General features: G+C 41.9%; 1 protein-coding gene across 4 annotated transcripts in view; it reads right to left on the bottom strand.

Annotated features, from left to right (window-relative positions):
• The window catches only part of RAPGEF5 (Rap guanine nucleotide exchange factor 5), a 306,460-nt gene that overhangs the window by 162,515 nt on the left and 122,764 nt on the right, over positions 1–21,181 (bottom strand). For all 4 annotated transcript variants that reach the window (XM_061165052.1, XM_061165053.1, XM_061165054.1 and 1 more), the window contains one exon: positions 6,404–6,470. In XM_061165052.1, coding sequence (XP_061021035.1) covers positions 6,404–6,470 — 67 coding nt within the window. The remainder of the gene's footprint in view (positions 1–6,403; positions 6,471–21,181) is intronic.

The raw sequence follows: 21,181 nt of genomic DNA on the forward strand, positions 1-21,181 counted from the left end.
GCTAGCGGAGGCAATGGAATTCCAGTTGAGCTTTTTCAAATCCTAAAAGATGATGCTGTGAAAGTGAGGCACTCAATATGCCAGCAAGTTTGGAAAACTCAGTAGTGGCCACAGGATTGGAAAAAGTCAGTTTTCATTCCAATCCTAAAGAAATGCAATGCCAAAGAATGTTCAAACTGCCGCATAATTGCACTCATCTCACACGCTAGTGAAGTAATGGTCAAAATTCTCCAAGTCAGGCTTCAGCAATACACGAATCATGAACTTCCAGATGTTCAAGCTGGATTTAGAAAAGGCAGAGGAACCAGAGATCAAATTGCCAACATCACAGAAAAAGCAAGAGAAATCCACAAAAACATCTACTTTTGTTTTACTGATTATGCCAAAGCCTTTGACTGTGCAGTTCACAACAAACTGTGGAAAATTCTTCAAGAGATGGGAATACCAGACCACCTTACCTGCCTCTGAGAAATCTCTATGCAGGACAAGAAGCAACAGTTAGAACAGAACATGAAACAATAGACTGGTTCCAAAATGGGAAAGGAATATGTCAAGGCTGTATATTATCACCCTGCTTATTTAACTTTTATGCAGAGTACATCATGTTAAATGCCAAGCTGGATGAAGCACAAGCTTCAATCAAGATTGTTGGGAGAAATATCAATAACCTCAGATATGCAGATGATACCACCCTTATGGCAGAAAGTGAAGAGGGACTAAAAGCCTCTTGATGAAAGTGAAAGAGGAGAGTGAAAAAGTTGGCTTAAAACTCAACATTCAAAAAAAGATCATGGCATCCAGTCCCATCACTTCATGGCAAATAGATGGGGAAACAATGGAAACAGTGACAGACTTTATTTTTTTGGGCTCCAAAATCACTGTAGATTGTGACTGCAGCCATGAAATTAAAAGACACTTGCTCCTTGGAAGAAACGTTATGACCAACCTAGACAGCATATTAAAAAGCAGAGACATTACTTTGCCAACGAAGGTCTGTCTAGTCAAAGCTGATGGTTTTACCAGTAGTCACGTATGTATGTGAGAGTTGGACTATAAAGAAATCTGTGCACCGAAGTATTACTGCTTTTGGACTGTGGTGTTGGAGAAGACTCTTGAGAGTCCCTTGGACTGCAAGGAGATCCAACCAGTCCATCCTAAAGGAAATCAGTCCTGAATATTCATTGGAAGGACTGATGCTGAAGCTGAAACTCCAATACTTTGGCCACCTGATGCAAAGAACTGACTCATTGGAAAAGACCCTGATGCTGGGAACGCATCAGGGAGGAGAAGGGCACAACAGAGGATGAGATGGCTGGATGGCATCACCGACTCAGTGGACATGAGTTTGAGCAAGCTCCAGGAGTCGGTGATGGACAGTGAAGCCTGGCATGCTGCAGTCCATGGGGTCACAAAGAGTCGGACACAACTGAGCAACTATACTGATGAGGGTGTACGAGTGCCTACTTAAATGGTCCCCGGTTATTAGATTCTGTTCTCATCCAATTCTGACTGCTCTTCCTAAATTCTATACACTATATTTTTCATTTGAATTCATATCTCAAGACATGGCCACAAACTCTTCACCATTACCATCACTGGGGCAGTGTGGACGCTCAGCACAGTTCTCTTTTACCATCTGAGCGATGGCTGACTTCGCTGGACAAGCAGCACAGATGACCACATCACAGCTCCCCCCACAACCCTTTCATAAATGCCACTCATACAACCACATCATCAAACATGCATCTGATACGTTAGATTCACAACTTAGCCTCGCTCACATCACCTCAGCAGGTCAACAACTGGACCATGTGAATGAAAATCACCAGACTTTACTAGGATGTTTGTGTTTTCGTATTTCTACAATTTACGTCAAGAAAATTTAGCCTGAAGTAACAGAAATAACCCAACATGGTTTGTTTAGGATGTTGATTTTAAGGCGGCATGATCTGAAGTCCAGAATCAGTTTTTATATCCTCTTTAATCATGTCCATGTTGCCACTTCCTGTCTTTGGATAACGCCCAAGTTACTTCTCAGTTCTGGAAAATGCCTCAAAGTTTAGCTTAATTCCTAAATTTACATCCTTAGAACTGTGACTTTGAAAGCAGTATTTTACTGACTAAAAGCTCTTCTCTATGTCTAGTTTATCCTGGACTGTAAAACAAATATATAAAAGCTGTATTATCGATTCTGAACACTCCTTTTGTCATGTACCCTGGGAGAATTCATGTTTAAAGATAAAATAAAACAATGCTCGAAACTTCCAGGGTACAAAGTGGCAGACTGTCATCCATGGGCTCCTTTTAGCCTGCCAGCTTTATCTGAGTAACAGAGACTCAGAGGAAACGAAGAAGAGAAGGTTTAAGGTTAACAAAATGTGTTCAGTCAGAAGATATTAGAAAGGTGGCTAAGATGTTAAGGCAGAAACCCTATGTACACAGGGAAAACCAAAATATTTTCAGATAATAATGCCCAAGGTGTGACAGAAGAGTTCATATAATGGGAGGAGTCTATTACAGTCATGCCCTTTTTCCTTAAGCTCAAAACTTCTTACAAGGTTTTCTTCTTTAGGTTTTTGGATGTCAGGCACTTGGGAAGGTGGCTCTTTCTTGAAACTCACTAGAAACATAGATGAAACATTTTTACTGTTTATGTTTGTGTAAATCTAGCAGCTGTAAATCTGACCAAATTGTCAAGGTATTTTTATTTCTATATACACTGCCTTCTCCTGATACCTTAATATGAAAACTCACTTGTGTTTTCTTCCAGGGTAGAATTTTACATATTATTTTTTAGATGAGAGGACCTTTTTCCTGATGAACCTAAGCTGAGACTAAGAAATAAACTATTTAACAAGGGGGATTTTTTTTTTTAAAGAATGCTTATTTATAAAACCCCCAAGTTTGAGGAAAAAGAGATGAATACACAGTGCAGCATGCGCTCCCCCTTCCAATGACCCCTAATTACACAAAAGCTCTGAAGAGCACTTTAACAACTCCACTTTACAGATGTCACTTCTGCTTTCCTTTAATGCATTTCAGGGTCATGCCAGATGACAACTGCCCCTTGAGTGATGTATGCAAACATCTCCCGTCCCGTGTGGTGTTAACAGCTGGGTAACAAAGCTTTCAGACAACTGCCAACAGGAATAACTACGCTGTGAAGTGGGGAAGCACAACAGTCTCTTCATAAATGCTTATACAAGGAACCCAGGAATTTTGGAACCTAGATACTGTCTAGTCCACCACTCAATTTGGCCAAGGTCATACTGTTTGAAAGAATTAAGAATAAAGGTCTACATTCTCAGTTCAAAGATAGTTTCATTATTCCAGGCTGGTCAGCTATCAATTGAAGACATGATTATTTCTCCTATACCCTTTATTCTCATTTCTACTCTAGCACCTTACCTAAATTTATTCAGTCTTTTAGCTTGGAGATTTTTTCCAGTAAGATTACCTCAAACAAGTATACAGCCATCACTCTGCTGTCCACCCCTCCTTTCCAGAGGTTCTCTTGAATTTTACTTTTATGGTATAACCTTTCACTTCCAATAAGAAGTATATTCACTTCTTATCAGAGTCTCCTCATCTCCCTTTGTTGTGAAGTTGCTAAGTCGTGTCTGACCCTCTGTGACCCCATGAACTACAGCACACCAGGGTTCCCTGTCCTTCACTGTCTCCCAGAGTTTGCTCAGACTCATGTTTATTGAGTTGGTGATGCTATTCAACCATTCCCTCTCTCCACCTGCCCTCAATCTTTCCCAGCATCAGGGTCGTTTCCAATGAGTCGGCTCTTTGCATCAGGTGGCCAAAGTACTGGAGCTTCAGCTTCAGCATCAGTCCTTCCAATGAATATTCAGGATTGATTTTCTTTAGGATTGACTGGTTTGATCTCCTTGCTATCCAAGGGACTCTCAGGAGTCTTGTCCAGCACCACAGTTTGAAAGGATCAATTCTTCGGCGCTCAGCGTTCTTTATGGTCCAACTCTCACATCTGTACATGAGCACTGGAAAAACAATAGCTTTGACTAGATGGTCCTTTGCTGCAAAGTGATGTCTCTACTTTTTCATACACTGTCTAGGTTTGTCATAGCTTTTCTTCCAAGGAGAAAAGGTCTTTTAATTTCATGGCTGCAGTCACTGTCCGCAGTGATTTTGGAGCACAAGAAAATAAAGTCTGTCACTGTTTCCATTTCTTCCCCATCTATTTGCCAAGAAGTGATGGGATTGGATGCCATGATTTTAGTTTTTGGAATGTTGAGTGTTAAGCCTCAGCTCCCTAACTCCCTTTTATCTTGGGGGCTGCCCAAGACTGCATCTTCCACTTTGCTCTTCAATTGACAACCTGGACTGGTTCCCATAACTCTAGTTCTGACCTTTCTGAGTTCCAGATTCACGTCTCCAGGTGTTTCCCGAATATTTTTACACCCTTATGTCCTCAAACTCAGCGTGTCCAAAATTACGTCATCTCTCCTTCCGTATATTTTATTCAACTTCCTAAGAGTATCATCACTTTTCCATTAAGTTCACAGCTTTGGTTACTTGGCTCCGACTCTACATTTACCTAGACCTACTGATTTTTAAACAATTCTTTATGCTCCTTTTTCTTGTGGTTCCCCAAAAATACACCAGAAACTAGGTTTTCATCAGCCTCTCAAATTAGATTTTCATCCATCTCCCCATCTCCAACTCAACTTTCTTAAACGTCTATATCATGTTAATCTGTTGTTCAAAAAGTCTTTTAATTTTCTTTATTAAATCCCACAGCTAGGTACACATCCTCTACCTGCTCACAGCCTGACTGCTTTCAGTGCTGATTCAAGTCCACTCTCTTCAACCGAGCTCTCTATCACTGTTCTTGGATTTACTATCATACACTATGGTTGTTGGTGCTCAACTGTCAGTTGTTTTATAAGCTAGCTTCTTAATGTGCCTGCCTTCCTGGTACGGCTGTAAGAACCACATCTTACATGTTCACTGCTTCTGAAACTTACCTACTATATTACATTATTTTAAAAATGAGGCCCAGTGATTAGGAGAATATGACTAAGAAGTAGGAAATCCTGAGTTTAGATCCTGGCTCTGTTCCTTTTCAGATGGGTGACCTTGGGCAAGTTACTTAACCTCTAGAAGCTTTCATGTCTATAAAACAGAGATAATGCCACCTATTCACAAGGTGTAGTAAAGTGTAATGTGTATATGGGTATGTGCACACACACATACAAACACACCATGTTTAACACAGTATTTGGTACATAGTGAGTGGGTGTTTTTTTTAAACAGATGGCTATTAATGACTATGCAACCCATAGGTACTCCTCTGTGGTCAATACTTTAAACTGCAAGTGAAGTGAAGTGTCAGCCACTCAGTTGAGTCCAACGCTTTGCAACCTTAGCCCGCCAGGCTTCTCTGTCCATGGGATTTCTCAGGCAAGAATACTGGAGTGCGTTGCCATTCCCTTCTCCTGGGGATCTTCCCAACCCAGGGATCGAACCCTGGTCTCCTCATTACAGGCAGATTCTTTACTGTCTGAGCCACTAGGGAAGCCCTTTAAACTGCAAAGGTCATGTTAAATATTTTTTATTAACACACTGTCAAGATTCCATTGCATGTGAAGTTTTATACTACTCATCACTATATTTAGCCAAAAATTGCTTTTCTAAGCTACATTCTAAAAGAGTAGGAAAGACAACTTTTAACTTTCAAGCTGTGCCCAGATGCCAAAACTTGGGGTGTGAAACTATACAAGATCAGTTTCATTTCACATACATAACCCAATCCAGCGTGATTTTCAGCAAACACCATTTTTTCACTACATTTAAAGAAGCACTCAAGAAGCTTTGGGAAGGCTAGATTTTGTGAGAGAGGATTGCTAGAGCCTGTCAACAACCAGAGTTTAATGATTAGCGACCATGGCCAGCTTCTTCTGGGAAGAAGGGGCTAAGCTTTCCCTCAACCAACAGGTTAAGTACTGACTCTAATTAATGGCTTTAAAAGACATAATGAAAATGTTGTAATCCATACATTAAAAACGGAAGAACTGATCTTCTGTTGGTTGAGGTGGTCTTTTCTTTCCTAATGAAACATACAGTCCTTTCTCTTTTGTGCAGTAGGTCACAGTTTTCCCTAGATTAAGTCATACAGTATTAAAAAAAAAAAAAAAAGAAGTCCTTCTCTAAGGTTCTGGGAACTCTCCATCAACAGCATCTGTAATCTTGCAGGAGAGGCTGCCTGAGAGCAGAGCAAGTTAATGCCACTGTCTGCTTTCACCCTGACTTGGGTCTCCCACAGTGAGAAGCAGCCACAGGGCAAGTGTCTCCCTACATCACTACCCACAGTGCCTCCCTTCCAAGACCCCTCATTATTTCTGCACTCCTGGGCAGGGAAATCGCGTGGCCTTACCGCAGACGTTAGACGGGCAAGAATTTCATCACTGCTCTCTTCTGAGTCTTCAATTTTCTGATGAGATCTTTGAAAAACAAAGAATAAATTACACTTTAGCTTTGGCTGCTCAAATTTATTCACCAAGTTATGGGGAATACAGGGTAAATAATAGCATTATTGCTTCATACGTTAGTGAAAGTAACCTATGTGAGCAACATGGTGACAATAATACCAGAGGAACACAACTTGGGGCAGGCCAACGATTCCTTCAAAATCAATCAGTGAGAACCTCCTTCCCACATATCAATTAAATCCTGAGGACTGTTACTGCTCTCCAAATGAATCTAAGGATAATCCTGACGCACCAGATTTACTAACATGGGTATGCACACAGAACTAGCAGAGGGTGAACATAATGTGGTTAAGTAGTGAAATTCCTGGTCAGTCTACGTTAAATCCAGATTCTGAAAATATGAAACACGAATTTTCTACTATATCTGAGTTCCAGCCGACAAACAAATTTATTAGGAAATAGTCTATTATAAGCCTTGTCCTGTGATAGGAATTATATGGATCACAATAGCAGAAGCACTTTGTTCTTTTTTATGAGACCACAGCCGAGTTGAGAAGAAAATTATGCATGTGTTAAATAACTAAGGAGACAAACAACATTTACACAGTGGGATATCAGTTTGTTTAGAAAATCACCTAATGTAATTCATGAAAAATTGTTACCACACAAATGTACATTGCTAACACATAAAATCTACTTCAAACAAGCCTTATAAAAATTACATTTCTTTCTCCTGACCTGGTCAAAGGGAAAAACACTGACTAATACCAATGGAATATATGTAATCGTCTCCCAGATCTATTTCCACAGGCAATTCCTTGCGGCACCTCTGTGGACTGGTAGGGGGTTGGTGGTAATTGCTCTGCAGAGCAGTACCACGGTGTTACAGTCCACTGTTGGATTTCAATCTCAGAAACTGCAGTGGGCCAGCCTGAGCGCAAGCCTTGCGGGGCAGAAGGGCTTCTCCTGGCTCCTAAGAGAGTTGGGAAGAGGCTCTTTGAGAAAGGAAAAGCAGTCGGATCAGTTCTGGCACTGGCTTCCAGTTTCTGTAAACGTTACTAAACCTTTTCAAAGGAAAAATGTCCCACCCTTCAGGAAGTCAGAGGAATGAATTACAAACTACCACCTTTACAAGAATGGCATGTCACAGGTATGGGGCAGTGCAGGCATGTTGTCCAATAACTTAATTCTTGGTGTAGCAAAGCCTCTGAAACATGACCTTGATAATGAACATTTCAAACAATAAGCTTTATTATTAAAACGATCTACTTACAAGGTTTCCATACACATGAAGTTACACTGAGAAGAGACTGGAACCCTTTATAACGTAAGCCACCAAAGCAGGTTTATAAGATTATGCTGGGGTGACAGAACAGATCTGAGAGGAAATTAGGAGCTGAGAACATTAGACACAAGAGCACCACCAAGGACTTCAAGGCCCCATCGGTGTCTGTGGTGAAGAGCAGCTGGTGGTGCCATCTCTTGCTCAGCCCCCAGCAGACACCTGAAGGATGAGTTCATGTGCATGACGTATTCCCCATTAACACAGATTCTGTTGTGAATGCATTTTCAACAAACTGCTGAAAGGAATTCAAAACTCCAAGGGGAGTTCTAGTGTGTGTGACTGATGGGGGCTATGCAATGAGTAACAGCCAAGCTGTTGCAAATTTAGTGACAAATAATTTCATCTCTGTTCAAGCTAAACTAGCTTTCATCATGCTTCCAGCACAAAACACGCCCCTGGCAGAAACATTTCTCAAGGAAACACATCTAAGAGAGACAGTGATGCTCTCCTGAGTGCCATCCTCCAGCCCAAGTCCCGTTTTTATCCCCTCAATCACCACACTCTATACCCAGAACTCTCATGTCTTTCTCTAGCCCCTGAATCTTCCCTGAGCTCACCCTGTGCTTCCATCTGCCTTCAGCATGGCTCTAGGTGGCAATCTCAGAACACTGTTTTCACTCTCATGGGGATCTTACGAGGCCCTCAGACTCGACATAACGTCCAGTGACCTTCTCCTGCCCTCAGTGGTACTCCACTGCCTCTCACCACTCAGCCTCACGTCACCCTGTGGTCATTCCTCGTCTTTCCATCACCATATCCTCCTCTTGTCTGCGTTCCTGCTTTCCAACCCACAAGCCTCTCTGGGAGGCTCTCACCTCCACAACGTACTTTAACCAGCTTCTCACCAGCTTGTCTCTGCTTCTCCTCCAGCACCTGATCTTCTGTTGATGCCAGGGTTCTCTTTCCACAGCCCCGACCCGGTCCTGCTCTTCTCCAGACCCACAACTTCAGAGACTCTCCCACTGCCTACCTGAGAGTTCAGAAGACTTCCTGTCTGCTGAGGAGCCCAGGTCCACCCTGCTCCCACAAGGACCTGCAGGGCACCCGGCGCAGGGGAGTGAGGTGGGCGGCAGGCAAACAGTGAGGCGCGTGAGGGGGGGACGGAAGAGAAAAGGACGATGCTCCCCCACTCAGCTTCCCTCCTCACCACGAGCATCCCTGCCCAGCGCAATGCCCAGAGGCCCAGAAATACCAGATTCCTTTTCCCTCGTAAGCATATTTTTGCAAAATAAGATAAATTCTGATTATTTTATGATGTAAATACCCATTCGTGCAACCCAGTGATGGTAAAGTTCTCACATATCAGATCAAAACAGATGATGAAACAGAAGGAGCATGGGAGAATAAAGATCTTTCTTCACAGGTTCTTTCACCACCTGTAACACGTAGCACGCCATTTTATACATGAGATTCAAGCATCCATGGATTTTAGTATCCATGGAGGTCCTGGGAACAGTCCCCCACAGATACTAAGGAAAGGCTGTACTTGCATCTTAAGGGGGCTGTGCTGCTCAGTAAACAAGGGAGGCAGAGAGAAACTCTGGAGAGAGAGGGCAACAGAAAATCCTGGTTGGACTCAGCAGTGATGGCAGTGACGAGATGATGAAAGAAAGAGAAAAGGAAGTGACCCTAGGAAGGAAGACCCATCCCTGAGGGTCTGAGCCAGCAGGAAGCTCTGGCCCAACTGCAGTCCCTTTTATGATTTCCTAAGGCCGCTTCTCAAGGTCTCTGCCTGGCAACAGCGCAAGGCTGACACCATGATCCTCCAAGGGAAATGCCGAATCCTAGGGCTCTGGGCAATACAACACAATGGGAAAGACTAGAGATCTCTTCAAGAAAATTGGAGATATCAAGGCAACATTACATGCAAGGATGGGCATGATAAAGGACAGATATGGGAAGGACCTAACAGAAGCTGAAGAGATTAACAAGAGGTAGCAAGAGGACATGGAAGCAACCTAGATGGCCAGTGACAGATGGACAGATTAAGTAGTTGCAGTACATATATACAATGGAAATCAACCCTGAATATTCACTGAAGGACTGATGCTAAAGCTGAAGCTCCAATACTTTGGCCACCTGATGTGAAAAGCCGACTCATTGAAAAAGACGCTGCTGCTGTGAAAGATTGAAGGCAAAAGACGAAGGGAGCAGAAGAGGATGAGACGGTTAGATGGCAACACTGACTCAATGGACATGAGTTTGAGCAAACTTCAGGAGATCGTGAAAAACAGGGAAGCCTGGTATGCTGTAGTCCATGGCATTGCAAAGACTGGAACATGACTTGGTGACTGCACAACTACAGGGCCCTGGGCAGATGTCTCTGTGAGTTCGAGAGGTCTGCAGTATCTCGGGGTGCTGCTGTAAGGACACGGGAATGGCAAAGGCCAGTGCGCCCCTACCCTTGTCCCTCTGGCCATCAAACAGGACACGTTTTCATTCCACTCAGTCTGCACTGAAAACAAAACAAACCCCTGCCTCTCTACAGGCTTCTCCACCTTAATTACCGGCAACCCCACCCTTCTAGTTAGAAGTCACCTTTGATCCCCCCTCCTTATGGTCTCTTCACTGTATCCATCCCCAGATCCTATCTTCGAGGCATCTCTCGCTTTGGAGCACTTCTCACCATCTCTGCTCCAACCACTGCTGCCCCAGCCACAAGATCGCTTACCTAGAGCCAGAGTGGTCTTGTTAACATGTAAGTTAGATCATGTTCCTCCTCTGCTCAAAACCCTCAAATGACTCCCCATCATCCTTGGAATGAAGCCAAAGTCTCTAGAGTGCTGCCATCTCTTGCTCTCTTTTCTCTATTTTGGTCTCTCTGGCCCTGCCTTCAATGCTCTTGTCTTGGGCCTTGCCCTGACTGTCCCCAAGCCTAGAACACTTCCCCCAACACTGCACATTGCCTCTTCCCTCACATCAACCTCCTGGAGAGGCCTTTCCTGACCCATCACTGGATTGTTCATTTCCTACTTTATCTGTGCAAAGTTTTCCACTGTTAACTGACATCAATCTGTTTATTTATGAAACTGTCCTTCCCTCCTAGACATGGGAATAGAGATTTATGCCTGTTTTGTTCCTGATTACAGCAGACTTCCAAAGAATATCAAGGGGAGATAAGAAAGCCTTTCTAAGTGGACAATGCAAAGAAACAGAGGAAAACAACAGAATGGGAAAGACTAGAGATCTCTTCAAGAAAATTAGAGATACCAAGGGAACATTTCATGCAAAGATGGGCACAATAAAGGACAGAACCCTTCAGGTTTCTGTTAGGTAATGGACCTAACAGAGGAAGAAGATGTTAAGAAAAGGTGGCAAGAATACACAGAACTATACAAAAAAGATCTTAATGACCCAGATAACCATGATGATATGATCACTCACCTAGAGCCAGACATTTTGGAGTGCTAAGTCAAGTGGGCCTTACGAAGCATCACTACAAACAAAGCTAGTGGACGTGATGGAATTCCAGCTGAGTTATTTCAAATCCTAAAAGATGATGCTGTGAAAGTGCTGTACTCAATATGCCAGAAAATATGGAAAACTCAGCAGAGGCCACAGGACTGGAAAGGATCAGTTTTCATTCCAATCCCAAAGAAATGTAATGCCAAAGAATGTTCAAACTACCACATTATTGTGTTCATTTCACACGCTAGCAAGGTAATGCTCAAAATCTTTTAAGCTAGGCTTCAACAGTATGCGAACCAAGAACTTCCAGATGTTCAAGCTGGATTTAGAAAAGGCAGAGGAACCAGAGATCAAATGGCCAACATCTGTTGGATCATAGAAAAAGCAAGAGAATTCCAGAAAAACATCTATTCTGTTTCATTGACTATGCTAAAGGCTTTGACTGTGTGGATCACAACAAAGAGTGGAAAATTCTGAAAGAGGTAGGAATACCAGACCACCTTAACTGCCTCCTGAGAAACCTGTATGCAGGTCAAGAAGCAACAGTTAGAAACGAACATGCAACAACAGACTGGTTCCAAATTGGGAAAGGAGTACGTCAAGGCTGTATATTGTCACCCTGCTTATTTAACTGATATGCAGAGTACATCATGTGAAATGCCAAGCTGGATGAAGCACAAGCTGGAATCAATATTGCTGGGAGAAATATCAATAACTTCAGATATGCAGATGACACATCCTTATGGCGGAAAGCAAAGATGAACTAAAGAGCCTCTTGATAAAAGTGAAAGAGGTGAGTGAAAAAGCTGGCTTAAAACTCAACATTCAAAAAATGAAGATCATGGCATCTGGTCTCATCACTTCATGGCAAAATAGATAGGGAAACAGATAATCTAGACTGGGACTTAATAAAGGTGGGGAACACATCGGTCTCCAAATCAGAATTCTGTCAGGAAGAGGGTGTTCCTGGGGAATTGGGGCAGGCCCGTCCCTACCTCCCACCCCAAGCCAGGCTGCCACTGCCCCACCCTGTTTGGAAGGGACTGAGAAAAAGCCAGTTTTTAGCATGAATCTCAGACAACCCCAGTGAGAGGCTGGTGAAATTCTAGGGCATGGAACAAACCAGAACCAAGACAAACTATACAGGAATCTTTCAAACATGATCCCACAACAAACAGAAGATGCACAGCACCCACATATATGGGGGGGAAAAAAAAGAAAACTACAAACTATTTACTGGGCTTAAAAAAAATCCATCTTTGAAATACTCTGCCAACACAAGCAAGAGTCACTTAGCCTGATCTGGAATTCAGAGGTGTCTTGGAAGAAGTGCTATCCGAGGTGAGGTCTGATGGGAAAGGAGTGGCCCTGGAACTTGGCAGGATGACCAGCACAGGGAGGCGGGAAACGGCGAGAGGCCAAGCCAAGGCCAGGACAGTCCGGGCACGTCTGCTACTGCTAATGAGTTTGGGGGTGATGCTGAGGCGTTTGGCTGTACACAAGCAAACAGGACTGCAGCAAAGGTAAGGAGAACACCAACAGAGGGCGAGGAACGGAGAAAGCAGAAACTGAGGTCCACAGCCCAGGCAGCAGAGGGAGTCTGGAGCAGAAGAAGGGACTCATCTCCACCACGTCAGGAAGAAACGACAGGTCAGGTGACAACGCCAGAATCCACCTTCTCCTGGATAAGCCAGAGTCCATTCCATCCTTGTTGAATGTCAGGCAAGGAAAAGCATTAGGGGCCTTTTTTTTTTTTCCACTAGAAATGTTTCCTGGGCCAGATTTAAAGTTTCTTTCCTAAGAAACCATTGCCACCAAGTCCTCAACACCACAACAGAATGTTCTTCAAGGGGCACAGAGTCAATCTCTACCATATCCAACACCTACAGACCCCAAGAGGATATCTAACACTCAAGTACTATCCCACCTAGATCTTCCCATAACACCTATAATCAGATAGGTCTATTTTGCTTAACAAAGCAAATTCCTATGACAAAAAGAAAAAGTGGGTGGGAGGTATATGAGAATTGGATTTTATTTTTTTGAGATCACTGATATCATGAATAAAAATACCTGTTCAAACTTCTCAAGAGAAGGTGACTTTTCATAGTATCAGGCTACTAGTTACGTTTATAGAGGAAATTTACCAAACAGGAGAAAGTTGTCAATGTGACAGGTTTCATTAAGGGTCCAGGGTATATAGTTACACATTCATCTAAAACTGAATAAAATATTACTGATATCTCTTTTTCACATCTCACATTGAAGATTTGAAAACTAATGTTTGCTATTTAATTAAACAGCTACATTTCAAATGTGTGCCATTTCAAGCAAGACTAAAAATTTAAGTTTTGTTAAAATTCCTGTACTATTCCTAAACTGATGTACTCAAATAGAGATAAGCAGTCTGTTTACACACCTGGAGTAAGCCTTATCTGTAAACAATGGAAATTTTGGAGGACTTAGTATTTCCTTAGGAGAGGCAGTGATGAGTAATAACAAAGACTGAGACCAGCTGATTTCATAGCATTTTTTATATAAACAATTTAGTGATAAACAGAAATTTTTCTTCACCTATGACCCTAATACAAAACTTATGTCAAGTTTCATCAGGAAAAATTTTTTGAGAGATACTCAAAAAAGGTTTGTTTAGTCATTCAGTATTTTGTCCTCTCCAAGGATCATAAAATGAGAATCTAATCAGGAAAAGTCAAGAATACAAAGTGAAGTTTTGGGATGCAGGAATGGCAGACTTGAAGTTGATCTTTCCAGTTAGAAGGTGTTAATCTAGTACCATCTCAGAAATTAAGGATGCCAATGAATTTCTCATGGTGCTTAAACATGTCAAGTAAAAAAGGACAAGTTAGGCAGGACAAGGAGAATAAACGGGGCGGAGGTGATGCAGGAGTTGGTGGTGGTGTTACTACTGAATAATAAAGTCCTCAGAGAAGACAGGGATCTGAATTATGGAAGTCATCACTGTGGAGCTGATATTAAAAATATGACTAAGTGATGGCGCATCCAGAGAGAGAGCAGAAAAAAGAAGACTGAGCTCCAGACACTCCTTGTTTAGAGGTCAATGTTTCCAAACATGGGTTTTATATTATGAAGGTATAGTGAGGGCAACGGGTCAGGAGATGACAGCCATAGAAGTGATTGGTCAATATGGGGAGAATTAATATCTAAACAATATTGAATCTTCCAATCCATGAACATGAATAAATCCTCTACTTATTTAATTCCTGATTTTTTACAATCAGGCTTATGAAGTGTGTGACATACAGCTCTTGCACCCTCTTAGACTTGCACCTAAGCATTTCACAGGTTCTTTTTTTGTGCCAGTACAGAAAAATGTGATTCCATACATTGGTCTTATAGCCTGTGATCTTGCTAAACCATTTATTAGGTCTAGTGGGTTTCTTGTGGATTCCTTAGAATCTTCTACGTATATAATTTATGTTTATAATTAGGTCATCTGCAAAGAAAGATGGCTTTATTTTTTTCCTTCTAATCTGTATACCTTTTCCTTCTTTAGCTGACCTTATTACACTGGCTCATGTTGGAAACAGTGATAAGAGGCAATATATTAGCCTTGTTCCCAATCTTAGTGGAAAAGGATTCAGTCTTTCACTATCAAGTATGACATAAGCTATATGTTTTATGTAAGGTTATACCGGATGGAAGAAATTCCCTTACATTCTTAGTTTTCTGAAAATTTTTATCATGAATGTTGAATTTTTTAAAATGCTTTCATGCATCTGCAGAGTTTGTCAAATACTTTCAGTTTTCTTTTTAGGACTGGATCTGGTGGATTACATTGATTGATTTTTAGATGTTGAATCACCCTTATATTCCTGGGATAAATATCATTTTATGATGCATTATCATTTTTATATATTGCCAGATCCCATTCAGTAATATTTGTTACAGTTTTTATGTTTACACTCAGTTTCCTTTTCTTAACTTTGTCATAATAACACTGGTCTCAAAAAGGCCTTCCATTACTTACATATATGTGGTCACATATCTTATAAGGCTTTGGCACAGTTATTAACACAAACCTGACGGTAAGTAAATGTTGTTAAGTAAGTCACTCAGTGGAGAGTATTTGTGACAAGGGGGTGTCTTTTCCTAGACTCTCTATGTCCTGTCCCTTTTCCTTACCTGAAAACTAAGAGAAGCAAATTCAGTTATCCAGAAAATCCCTTTCCAGATATAAATGTTTATGAAGCTAAATTTACAGAATTTCAGAAGTGTCAGCCAAGTGTGACAGGTATCATGCTCAATAAAATATTTATGTCCTGATAAAATTAATCTGGCTTCTTAATGTAGTATTTTGAGACTGTGATTTAATCAACCTTCACATTCCCTATCACTTGGCGGAGCTCTTTCTATAGGACTAATGTCATAGAACAGTAGATCACCTTGGTGTGCCTCAGCCTCTTGTTAAAAAAAAAATACTGCTGTGTCTTATCTCTCTAGCCCAATCTCGATTTAGTAGATCACAGGTTATATCTGTTTAATTTTTAAGGTGTCATGGTTGCAAACTGTGGTTCACTTTCTGCCTTCAGTTCACGTTTCTGCCACCAAGTACAGATGCCTGCCCTTTGAGCAAGTTACATAATATTAATAGTTCCTCATCTGTAAAATCAGAACAGCTCCAAACTACTGTTGTCAGCATTAAATGAATCCCGTGTAAAATGCTCAGAATGTGGTAAGTATATGTAAGTGTTAACTATTACTGCTATTTTTTTATTATTATTGCCACTGCTAGATTAGGTTAGGCCAAGCCATTTATTTTCCATTTTTAAGTAGTTGTGTGCTATGCTCAGTCGCTCAGTTGTGTCTGACTCTTTGTGACCCCATGGACAATAGCTCACCAGACTCCTCTGTCCGTGGGATTCTCCAGGCAAGAATACTGGAGTGGGTTGCCATTCCCTTCGTCAGGGGATCTTTTTGACCCAGGGATCGAACTGACATCTCCTGTGGCTCCTGCACTGGCAGGCGGATTCTTTACCACTGAACCACCTGGGAAGCCCATTTTACCAGAGTGGGGGGTCCCCTTTAACATAGAAATAGATCAAAGACACATAAACTCTGTACCTGTTGAGCAAATATATGACCAAAACGTTACTGTGAATTCAAGTAAACTGTACTTATTTCAGCAGCATCTATATACAGTTAAGTCATTCTCTTTATTCAATACAAAGATAATGCTTGGCTCCCCTGTAGATTTTCAGACCCCTGTAACCAATCTGAGCCTGCTCCCTCCTCCCTTAAGGTTCTGAGTTCCACTGGTTTTGACCTACTGCTCCAGATATATCAAGCTGCCTTGTATTGTCTCAACATGCCACGCATCTTCTTGACTTCCTGCTCTCCTTACTGTACCATCTACCTCAAACACCCACCCGTCTTCCTCTCTATTTAGAGCATGGAGCCATGAATGTCAACAAAACCCCCCTAACCCACTGGGCTGAGCCTTCCCTACGGTTGGTTAGTGAGGAATCAAAGGTGCCATCCAGTTAAGTACTCAGCTCATTAACGGGAACAACAATGAACAGGCGTGATTTTTTAAACAGGATAGAGGGAAGGTCAGGGAGAGACAGCAGAGAGCAGTGAGTGAATGGAGGTCTGTGGGCCTCAGGAGCATCAGAATGCCAGCACACACCCAGGAGGGCACACTGGCCAGGACCCCGGGGCACTGATCAAGCCCGGAGAGATGGACCCAATGATGCCAGGCCCTGGCTCCACAGTAACAGCTCAGCCCAGGGTCAGGGGCCCACACCACCCACCATATCCCCAAAGCCTATCTTGCTGAGGAGTAAGGACAGGGCAGAGACAGACTGAACCATTTTACCAAACTATGCTCAGGAGCTAACCAAAGAAATTTTAAAAATTCCCTTACTAGAATAATTTTACTCGATTAGGCTAAAATTATGGGGCTTTCACTATGGAGAACAGCGTGGAGATTCCTTAAAAAACTGGAAATAGAACTGCCATATGACCCAGCAATCCCACTCCTGGGCATACCCACCAAGGAAACCAGATCTGAAAGAGATACATGTACCCCAATGTTCATCGCAGCACTGTTTATAATTGCCAGGACATGGAAGCAACCTAGATGCCCTTCAGCAGACGAATGGATAAGGAAGCTGTGGTACATATACACAATGGAATATTACTCAGTCATTAAAAAGAATTCATTTGAATCAGTTCTAATGAGATGGATGAAACTGGAGCCCATTATACAGAGTGAAGTAAGCCAGAAAGAAAAACACCAATACAGTATACTAACGCATATATATGGAATTTAGAAAGATGGTAACGATAACCCTATATGCAAAACAGAAAAAGAGACACAGATGTACAGAACAGACTTTTAGACTCTGTGGGAGAAGGTAAGGGTGGGATGTTTAGAGAACAGCATCGAAACATGTATATTATCAAGGGTGAAACAGATCTCCAGCCCAGGTTGGATGCATAAGACGGGTGCTCAGGGCTGGTGCACTGGGAAGACCCAGAGGGATGGGATGGGGAGGGAGGCAGGAGGGGGGATCGGGATGGGGAACACATGTAAATCCATGGCTGATTCATGTCAGTGTATGGCAAAAACCACTACAATATTGTAAAGTAATTAGCCTCCAACAAATAAAAATAAATGGAAAATAAAATAAAACAAAATAAAATAAAATGCAAGCTTTAGTTTAAAATGGAAAAAATAAAATAAAATTATGGGGCTTTGCTTTTCCTTCTTTCTGGTGATCCAGCAGGACGGGACTCATGTGGACAGCAAACAACAGACCGCTTAGAGAAAAGCAAAGTTACATTTACATTTTTCTTTACCTGCCTGAGTGCAGCGTGAGTAAAATTTTAGCAATCCTCTCTGACTCTTAACAGCAGCATAAACGTTAACTGCCCTGTAATCGGCAGAACACAGTTTTATGTATTAAGGTTCACAGACTCAGTTATTCAGGGCACCACCACTCCCACCCCTGGGCAAGCCGGGAGGGCTGTAACACAGGTGGTTGAATTAAAACAGCCAAGCTCCCACACAGCCTAAATTCTCCAACGAGTCAGTGTTAAGAGAGAAACGTGTCTTACTCATCCTGGAGGAATTATTAGGCTGCCTTTCCCTACACTGCGACTTCAGTATTCCTAACCGCCGCCCCCCCCCCACTTTCCCTCCTCCCACACCAATAAAAAAAGTTAGAAAAAAGTACATTCTGGATGACTTGATTTGGCTTTCAGTTTGAATAAGTTACCACAATTGTTCCTTCTTCCCCCGGAGATTACCCTTGACAACCAATGCACTCACTTCTTTCAAATGATCTACTCAGCTTAGATGTACAAGTTATTTTGTATAGAAGAGGAATTTTGTTTCTTCACATTAGCCAAAAAACCTGCAATAGTTCCATTTTCCTTCCTGATTTAAACATTTTATTTTACATGGAAGAAAAAATCTGTTTCTTTTTTCTTTTTAAAAATGCAGCCTTAAAGAACAGAATTGTATTTACATAGAGACAGGAGGTAGTTTCCTCACATAGTGTTAAAGGGATTAGAGAGAAGACAGCAAATACAGGAACCCCAGTGTGGAACTGCACAGGCAGAACTTCAAAGCCTTCAGATATCAAAAAGGTTAGTAAAAGAACCATAGGACTGGGTTTTCAGCTTGTGAACAGACAATGTAAGTTAATGAGTCGAGAGGACTTTAGAGGGCATTTCACTAGAATGGGTAAAAATGAATGGATAATATAGTGGAATGGATACCATAGGAGTAAGAATGACATAGAAGAATGGAAAAAAATTTTTTGATACAAACAGCAAGAGCAGTAAATTTTACTAAAAGTGAGGGCTTCCCTGTTGGCTCAGACGGTAACGAATCTGCCTACAATGTGGGAGACTCAGCTTCGATCCCTGGGTCGAGAAGACCCCCTGGAGAAGGGCATGGCAACCCACTCCAGTATTCCTGCCTGGAGAAGTCCATGAACAGAGGGGCACGGTGGGCTGCAGTCCGTGGAGTCACAAAGAGTCGGACACGACTGAGTGACTGACACACACACTATACTACACAAGGCTGCCACAGACTGCAGACATCACGGAAGCTCTGTGGTCAAGGCAGGACTTGGGCTCCCCCTTGAGGGGTGGGAAGAACCTGACCAGACAAGGAAACAGCAGAACCTCACAAGGGCAGGAGGGAATAAACAGCTGTGGGATTCAGGCTATAATGAAAGGAGATCACCAGACTGGAGCAGAAGTCATGATGGGATCACAGGCACTGAACCTTAGGAAGGGCTGTGACAACCCAGCTGGAAGAGGATGATGTCCCCTGGACACCTTCCTTTTCTCTGACCATAGTTGATTCCAAGTCTGGATAACTTAACCTTTGATTAGGTTAAAAAAATTTGGCCCAAAACATTTTACCAGAGCCTAGAAGTTTGCTTATAACTCTAGTACAGAGGGAAAAAAAAAAAAAGATACATTCTCTCCAGAAGAGATTTGCAGTAGGTTCAGTAATTTTATCTTTTCATAGTTTGTACTTATAATATGGGATTAAACAGGTCTATAGCTCCCCACTGCCAATTTTCCCAGAGGAATTACCACTCCCAAATGTACGTGATCACATCAAGAGAAAAAGAATGTGCTCACAAGGCACGCCACAGTGACTGTCAACTCCACAGGCACAGCACTGTGTACGGTGATCGGGGCGACAAAAGACTGCAAGTAATATGCAGTTAATATTAGGAACCAAATTTTTAAAAATAGGTTCATTTTTAGAACCTGCAGCAGACTTAAGGTTTCCCTGTAACAAGGTCCTCTCACTGGCATTCCAATATGCTTCCTCAGTGGGGGAGAAAGGAGTGGAGCTAAACCATGAGGACTGCTTGCAAGTTTACTGCAGAACCCCTCATGCCCCCATTACTCTGGGTACACCCTTCAGGACTGCACAGACTTCCAAGTTCAGGACAGGAAATGGTTAAGAACAGCTGCCAGAGAATGCCAGTCTATGAAGTCACAGAAAAGTCACAGCCACCTATAGCTTAATTCGACTTTTTCTTAGAAAGCTTTTTAAAATTTATTGAAATGCTCCTTGACTTTTCCTGGGAAACTTCTGGCCTATATTAAAAGCATATTACATTAAGGAACATTTTCCGTACTTAGTCGAATGATACATTCTATTTGAATTTGCTTTACCACGGCAAGGTCCTCTATGGACATTGCATTGAATTCATAAGCATTTCAGAGTCAGCCTAACACTTTTATAGCTTCTGATTATCACGTCTCAGAAGGGAAGCTAGAATGACCCCCACAACTCCTAGGCACACACTCTAGCAGGTGTTAAAAGCACGGGTGTGAGAGCCAGACAGACATGGGACGTGCCACACACCACGTGTGTGACCTTAGATAAGTTACCTGATCTGTATGCCTCAGTTTCCTCACTTTAAAATAATAGAAACTGTCTTATACAATTCATCTGAAGATGAAATAACAAATATAAAGCATGTAGCACAGTTCCTGACACAAAGTGCATTCTTTACAATCAACCTATTAGTGTCTTATTCTGACATTTCTATCTTTTCTAAAAGCCTGTATTAATTGTTCAGTATTGTATTTTTTTAACCAAGAATAATTCATCTTTGCTATGGTTGTAGGTGTTTCTCCCCGAACCTATTTTTCTTACCCATGAAGCAAGGCTAATACCACTTGCCCTCTAATCTCAATGTATTCTAGAAACAGAATATAAAAAGGTTACTAACTAAAAATTTTAATCTGCGATTGATTATACTGAAATAAGCTTGTCATGAATGCTGTGCATAAACAAAGGCATGTCAGATTCATCATATCATGACTCAAGTCCTGTTCCAAAACCTCTTCTAACAAATTCATTTTAATCATATAGTGACTCAGCGTCTTCATGTGATAATGATTCATGGGTTTTAATTTGCCAAATGTTGCTTCTAGATTATTTGCA

This window comes from Dama dama, chromosome 18 (genome assembly GCF_033118175.1).
Source record: "Dama dama isolate Ldn47 chromosome 18, ASM3311817v1, whole genome shotgun sequence".
NCBI classification, from domain to species: Eukaryota; Metazoa; Chordata; class Mammalia; order Artiodactyla; family Cervidae; genus Dama; species Dama dama.